The following is an 8254-nucleotide window of genomic DNA, read 5'->3' as shown; positions in this document are numbered from 1 at the left end:
GCGCCACCATGCCTGGCTAATTTTTTCTATATATTTTTAGTTGTTTGGCTAATATTTTCCTATTTTTAGTAGAGACGGGGTCTTGCTCTTGCTCAGGCTGGTCTCGAACTCCTGAGCTCAAAGGATCTGCTCACCTTGGCCTCCCAGAGAGCTAAGATTACAGGCGTGAGCCACCATGCCCGGCCTGATTTCTAAATACTGGCCATGGGCAACTGAGTGGCATACCAGAGAAGCTAGTAGGAGGAGGAGTTTGGCAGGTGATGAGTTAAGTTTTAGACATACTGAGTCTGAGGCACTACAGAACATGCAAATGGAAATGTCTAATCAGTAGCTATATATGTAGGTCTGGAGTTTAGGAAAGACACAAATTTGTGAGTCATCGCCATGTAAATGGAAGTTGACAGTCATGGGGATAGATGAAATCAGCTACTAAGATCACATATGAGATAAGAGGAAGGCCAAAGAAAGAATCCTAGGAACCCCAATACTTAAAAAGGATGGTTGGAAGGTGAGAAACTCACAAATGTGATGTCATTACATATGGGCTTCAGGAGGTCAGTACCGGGAACAATATTATGGAGTAGTTGGAATTGGAAAGAAAGGGGAGACATGTCCCACCCCTCAGCTGAAGAAATAGAACGTTGCTAACAGCTCTGAAGTCCCCTGTGTGTCCATTCCTGACTTCGTGCTCCTCCCCCATCCGTAATCCCAATCTCTTGCTTCTCTTTATAGTTTAATTACGTGCGTATCTCTAAATAATATATTGTTCAAGTTTTTCTATTTTTAAATGTTATATAAATGGCATCTTATGTTATTAATTCTTCTACAGTCTGCTTTTTTACTGAAAATTAGGTGTTTTGGAAGGACTTATTACTTTGATGTGTGGCTATAGATCTTTCATTTCTAGTGCTGTGTGGTATTCCACTGTAGGCACATATATGAATTTATTTATCCACTGTCTTATTCATGGATATTTGGGGGGCACTTTCAATGTTTTGCTATTATGAATAATGTTCCTATAAACTAGTTCATGCATTTCTCCTGGTTCATCTTTCCAAGAGTGTCTTTATATTAATAGAATATGTACTACAGAGTAGGACTGCTGGATTCCCTACCTGGAGACTTGTTTTACATAAGAGAAAAATAAATTCATATGAAAATGGATTCCTACATCACATCATATTCAAAATTCACTTTCCTATGGATCAAACACTTAAGTATGAAAGGTAAGCCTTAAAACTTTTAGAAGAAAATACAGAATATCTTTATGACCTTAGGTTAGGGAAGGATTTCTTACATAAGATACAAAAAGAGCAACCCACAAAGAAAAAGTTAATAAATTAAATATTAAAATTAAGAACTTCTGTTCAACAAAAAACATGATAAAAAATGAAAATAAAAATCATAACTGCAGGTACGTTCGTTAGCTTGCTCCTTTCTGCCTGTGGACGCTGCCGAGGAAGCATCGTTTAAGTCTCTCTTCCCACTGCCGTCATGTCTAAGTCAGAGTCTCCTAAAGAACCAGAACAGCTGCGGAAGCTATTCATGGGAGGATTGAGCTTTGAAACGACCGATGAGAGTCTGAGGAGCCATTTTGAGCAATGGGGAACGTTCACGGACTGTGTGGTAATGAGAGATCCAAACACCAAGCGCTCCAGGGGCTTTGGGTTTGTCACAAATGCCACAGTGGAGGAGGTGGATGTGGCAATGAATGCACGGCCACACAAGGTGGATGGAAGAGTTGTGGAACCAAAGAGAGCCGTCTCTAGACAAGATTCTCAAAGACCAGGTGCCCACTTAACTGTGAAAAAGATCTTTGTTGGTGGCATTAAAGAAGATACTGAAGAACATCACCTAAGAGACTATTTTGAACAGTATGGGAAAATTGAAGTGATTGAAATCATGACTGACAGAGGCAGTGGCAAGAAGAGGGGCTTTGCTTTTGTGACCTTTGATGACCATGATTCTGTGGATAAGATTGTCATTCAGAAATACCATACTGTGAATGGCCACAACTGTGAAGTAAGGAAAGCCCTGTTGAAGCAAGAGATGGCCAGTGCTTCATCCAGCCAAAGAGGTCGAAGTGGTTCTGGAAACTTTGGTGGCAGTCAAGGAGGTGGTTTTGGTGGGAATGACAACTTTGGCCGTGGAGGAAACTTCAGTGGTCGAGGTGGTTTTGGTGGCAGCCGTGGTGGTGGTGGATATGGTGGCAGTGGGGATGGGTACAATGGATTTGGTAATGATGGAAGCAATTTTGGAGGTGGTGGAAGCTACAATGATTTTGGCAATTACAACAATCAGTCTTCAAATTTTGGACCCATGAAGGGAGGAAATTTTGGAGGCAGAAGCTCTGGCCCCTATGGTGGTGGAGGCCAATATTTTGCCAAACCACGAAACCAAGGTGGCTACGGTGGTTCCAGTAGCAGCAGTAGCTATGGCAGCGGCAGAAGGTTTTAATTATTCCCAGGAAACAAAGCTTAGCAGGAGAGGAGAGCCAGAGAAGTGACAGGGAAGCTACAGGTTACAACAGATTTGTGAACTCAGCCAAGCACAGTGGTGGCAGGGCCTGGCTGCTACAAAGAAGACATGTTTTAGACAGTACTCATGTGTTGGGCAAAAAACTGGAGGACTGTATTTGTGACTAATTGTATAACAGGTTATTTTAGTTTCTGTTCTGTGGAAAGTGTAAAGCATTCCAACAAAGGGTTTTAATGTAGATTTTTTTTTTTGCACCCATGCTGTTGATTGCTAAATGTAATAGTCTGATCATGACGCTGAATAAATGTGTCTTTTTTTTTTAATGTGCTATGTAAAGTTAGTCTACTCTGAAGCCATTTTGGTAAACTTCCCCAAAAGTGTGAAGATAGAATTCCTCCAGGGTGATACCAGGTTCTATTTGAAATTCATTTACAACCTGCTTGGGTGGAGAAGCCATTGTCTTCAGAAACCTTGGTGTAGTTGAACTGACGGTTACTGTTGTGACCTAAAGTTCACCATTAAAAGGGGTCATCCAAGGAAAATCATGGAATTATTGGTTATAAAGATGATTGTTGGCATATCCTATGCAATATACCTAAATTGAATGATGGTACCAGATAAAATTATAGATGGGAATGAAGCTTGTGTATCAACCATTATTATGTGTCATCAATAAACGATTTAATTCTCTTGAATGAAAAAAAATAAAATAAAAATAAAAATCATAACTGGGATAAAATAGTCACAACATATATAATGCACAAAATATTAATATGCAGAATCTATAAATAATTCTTACTAACCAATAAAGAAAAAGACAAGTGACTCAATAGAAAGTGGCAAAAGACTTTACAGAAAAGGAAATCCAAATTCCCAGAAGCATAGGAAAAGAGATTCAATCTCATCAATAATCAGGTAAATGCAAATTAAAACCACAATGAGAAACCTTTTCAACTCACTAGACTGGCATAACTGTAAAAATAAAATAATAAATACCAAGTTTTGACAAGAATACAGAACAGTGTAAACTCACACATTGCTGATGGGGGTGTAATTTGCTGCAAGAACTTTAGAAAACAATTTGGCATCACCCACTAAAGTCAAATAAGCATGTATTGTACATATACTAAGCAATTCTACTCCTAAATTTAAACTAAAAAAAAAAAATTCTTTGCACATGTAAAGCAAGAGACACATATAAGAAACTGCATTGCACGATAGCCCAAATAATTCCTAACAGGAAAAAACATTGACACAATTGAAATTTCCATTGACATTAAAGTAGATTAGAAAATTGTGATCTGTCTGTATCATGGAATTTTGCACAGCAGCAAAAATGAATATACTACAACTATACACAATAAATGAATGAATTTTAAAACATAAAGTAAGACCAAAAAAAAGTAAGTCACAGAAAACTACACATAATATGACTTAATTGATGTAGTTTTAAAAACAGAAAACTGAGTAATATATTGTTTAGAGCTACCTACATGTGTGGGAAGGTCCAAAGAAAACAAGGATAGGCTTAATACCAAATTTAGGATAATGGCTACCTCCAGGTGGAAGTGAGCATGTGAGTATAAACTATGATAAGTCTTTGAAGAAAAAGAGCTTCTCTGAAGTTTGTAATTAAGGACCTGACTCAGGTTGTGGGGTTACAAAAGCCTCCCTGAGGACAGGGCACTTCAGCTGATACCTGAAGCATGAGAAAGAGTTTATTAGGGCAGCGCTTTTCAAACCTTAGTGCAGATCCCCACCAATTGCTGTGGGATATAATGGCATTTTTAGTCATAGTCAGATTGTTAATTATTAAAATTGAACTTTATGAAAATAAACACAAAGGACTGGCCATTGGAGTTTCTGCTCTCCCAGAGAAAAAAACATCAATCTTTTTTTTTTTTTTTTTTTTTTTACAAGCTTAGCCTCATTCAAATAGAATTTGGAAAATTTCAATCTGCTTTAATGTAAGCCAGATTTGAGAACAAATTATTGTAAATACAAAAACTAGTGGGCATAAAAAAATCTGGAAATATACAATTCTTTACTTGGGATTAGTGGAGAGATTTTGAAGAGAACTCTAAGCGTTTAGGCCAAGTTGAGTTGATGGCCAACATTACAGAGAGATTGGTCTTTAGAAAATGCATCAGGCCAGGCACAGTGGCTCACGCCTGTAATCCCAGCACTCTGGGAAGCCGAGGCGGGAGGATTGCTTGAGGCTAGGAGTTCAATACCAGCCTGAGCAAGAGCAAGACCCTGTCTCTACTAAAAATAGAAAAAATTAGCCGGGCGTGGTGGCACGTGCCTGTAGTCCCAGCTACTCCGGAGTCTGAGGTGGGAATATCGCTTGAGCCCCAGGAGTTTGAAGTTGCTGTGAACTAGGCTGATGCCAAGACACTCTAAGCCTGGGCAACAGAGTGAGACTTTGTCTCAAAAAACAAACAAGGCAAACAAACAAACAAAAAACAAACAAACAAAATAAGAAAATGCATCAGACACAAGTTCTAGTAGCTCCAACTAAAACAGCCTTAAAAATATATAAATGAAGAAAAACTTAAGGTGACAATAAAAGGTGGTTTGGATGAAAGCCTATCTTCATAAAAGCATAAATCCACTTTCATAAGAAACTAAAAGATAAAAAGAAAGAGTAAATGGGATAAACAGAAATATTTGCAGAGGATAATAGATTAGGCTGCTGTTCTTGGATAGAAGAACATGAAAGGGACCTTGGAATTGGGCATTGTGGAGATTGTGTAAAAGATTTTTAAAATGGATTTTTTGGAGATAAAATTCACATAACATAAAATTCATCATTTTAATCATTTTAAAGTGTACAAACCAGTGGCTTTTAGTACACTTACAGTGTTGTACAACCACCACTACTATCTAACTTCAGAACAGTTTCGTCACCACAAAAAGAAACTCCATACCCATTAATCATTCCCCATTCCTGCCTCCCCCCACCTGACAAACATTAATCTTATGTTTTATCTCTGTAGATTTGCCTATTTCTAGACATTTCATATAAATCGAATCGCATATTATGTGGAATTTTGTGTGGCTTCTTTCACTTAGCATAGTGTTTTCAAGGTTCACCCATGTTGTAGCAAGTCTCAGTACTTCATTCCTTTTCATGGCTGAATAATATTCCATTGTTTGGATCTACCACATCTTGTTTATTCACATTTATCTACTCAGGGACATTTAACTTGTTGCCACTTTTTGCCTATTATAAATAATGCTACTATGAACATTCATATATAAGTTTTTTGTTTGAACATATATTTTCAATTCTCTTGGATATATTCCTGAGAGTGTAACTCTTGGGTCATATACCATAGCAACTCTGTCTTTAACTTTTGAGGAAACTATTTTCCACATGTGTGCACTATTTTACATCCCACCAGTGGGTTATGAGGGTTCAGTTTTTCCACATCCTTGCCAATACTTGTTATTTCCCATTTTTAAAAATAATTGTTGTTATAGCCATTATAGAGGAGGGTGTGAGGTGGTATCTCATTGTGGCTTTGATTGGCATTTCCCTAGCAACTGATGATGGTGAGCTTCTTGTTATATGCTTATTGGCCATTTGCAAATTTTCTTTGGAGAAGTGTCTATTCATCTGCTTTGCCCATTTTTAATTGGGTTGTCTTTATGTTGGTGAGTTGTAAGAGTTCTTTATATAGTCTAGGTGCTAGATCATAATTAGATCTATAATTTGCAAATATTTTCTCCCATTTTGTGGGTTGTCTTTTCACTTTTTTGATAGTGTTTTTTGCTGCACAAAAGTTTTTACTTTTGATGAAGTCCAATTCGTTTTCTCCAAATTTATTATTTTTTCTTTTGTTGCCTATGTCTTCATATTTAAGAAGCCATTGCCTAATTGAAGGTCATGAAGATTTTAGCCTGTGTTATTAAAATGGAGTTTTGAAGAACCTGGATGTATGTGGCTAAGGTAACTGTATCTTTAAAAACTCCTGAAGGAAAAAGCAATCAAATATACACTAAATTATTGAAAAAGTCAGAATAACAAATGCACTTACACATAATATTAAAAGTCTCAAAGATGCACTAGCTTCATTGCAGTGAGAAAAATCCAGTTTGAAAGTGAGATTCTAAAGCTTCAGCAGAAATTCAAAGTCATTACTAAACTGTATTAGTACAATGAAATGATTATGCAATATTCAATTTAAAGTGATTTACTATGGAAAGAAAGAGAAGAATGTTTCCAAAGCAGATAAAATATCATTCGTGCATATGAAGAGCTAGACACCTTCAGAATCTAAGCCAAAATTCTTCTAGAAAAATCAGAAAGTACCATTGGGTCTTATCAATTATCACGAGGAATAAAGCTCTTGATATTTGGTTAAGAGTTCTGTTGGCTGAGAAAACTTTGATAACTTAAGAAAATAAAATCCATATTTCAGAGAAATAATGATTTAGGAAGAACTTAAATTTCAACTTTTCAAAAATATCTTTATATCCCTGATATTCCAAGAGGAACATTTGGCAGAGGCATGAGGGGTACTGAACCCCCTGGTACCAAGAAGGAGGAGCCTTAGGCTGGATGGCTCAGGGATCCAGGATTTGTGCCTAGTGTGAACCAAATTTCTGCATCAGACCAACTGCATCATCACACAGCAATTCCCCTACAACAGTAAGACAGAGCTTCTCCTGGTGCTCCTCATGTTGCCAGAAGCTCAGAACCTTCTTTGGATAATACTGAAAGACACACATCTGCAGAAATGGAGGAATGATGATAGATGATCTTGGTCATTGAATTATGCCAGGTTCAACCCTCCCATTTGGACAGGAGGCAGCTGCCCTGGCTCTGTTATTCTACCTCATCCTCCCATCAGAGGTCAGATGTCACTGATGGGGCCTGGGGAAAGTGCCTTAGAAGTGGCCCTCTTGTCATGCTCTCTTCTCTAGAAAGCCAGTGGGAACCTCCCAAAGATTCTTCCCACAGAGGGATGGTCATGGCCCAGCACATCCTTCACTGACAAGAAACATCTCTTCACAAGTGCTGGATTTTGACTTCTTTCACACAACTTGAAAACAGAAGCGATGCACCTTCAGAGTTGATCCTGCCTTCCAAGAAGCCTATTTCCAAAGATCAGAATCACAAGAAAAGACATTTTTGCTTTCTCCTACAGTGATTTTGGTATATTCTCTCAGTTTCATTGCTATTAAGTGATCATCCCATGCCTCAAATGAAAGCTAGAGAGAGTTATAATTCTTAAGATACTGTTTTATAACTATGGATTACTTATATGTGAATTTTTAAAGTAAATTGTTTCTGTTATGGTCTGAGATGCGATAAATGACCACCTAAAGACCAAATTGAGCCCAATTAGCAGTCTTTATTAGCTGGCCAGTGACTACTCCCTGCGCCACCGCGAAAGGCGGCGGCACAGAGAGCAGCAGTGAACTTTTGAAGCAGAAAGCTTTTACTGTGAGTGAAAAATCATTGAGGCAGAGCAAGCATGGTTACAGGGGCAAAAAGCAGCATTACATCACTCTCATGTCCTGGTGCAACAGGATCTGGGCAGTTTAGGGCTTGGTCATGCAGAATGTGGGTGCTGCATTCCCACACTTGGGGCATTGTCTTTAGCAAGCAGTTTTACAGGAGCGAGATAGCAGGTTAATGATTTTTTGGCATGAAACTCACATTATGACATTATAGAAATAGCTTTGAAAATGTTAAAATTTCAGCTTTTAACATTATATGGCCAAAAGTTATAACAGTCAAAGTAGTCTTGAAGCTTTTGGCCCT

At 37.9% G+C, this 8254-nt stretch overlaps 1 protein-coding gene across 1 annotated transcript; it reads left to right on the top strand.

Moving 5' to 3' along the window:
* The first annotated feature begins 1392 nt into the window (after positions 1-1392).
* LOC123638010 (heterogeneous nuclear ribonucleoprotein A1-like) lies at positions 1393-2798 on the top strand. Its single transcript, XM_045551265.1, is given in 2 exon segments — positions 1393-2436; positions 2439-2798. Coding segments are annotated over 2 exon segments (1149 nt in total). The 5' UTR covers positions 1393-1494; the 3' UTR covers positions 2646-2798.
* The last annotated feature ends 5456 nt before the right edge of the window (positions 2799-8254 follow it).

This window comes from Lemur catta, chromosome 5 (assembly GCF_020740605.2).
Source record: "Lemur catta isolate mLemCat1 chromosome 5, mLemCat1.pri, whole genome shotgun sequence".
NCBI lineage: Eukaryota > Metazoa > Chordata > Mammalia > Primates > Lemuridae > Lemur > Lemur catta.
The sequence above is the reverse complement of the archived record's forward strand: the minus strand, read 5'-3'. Positions and strand labels throughout refer to the sequence as shown.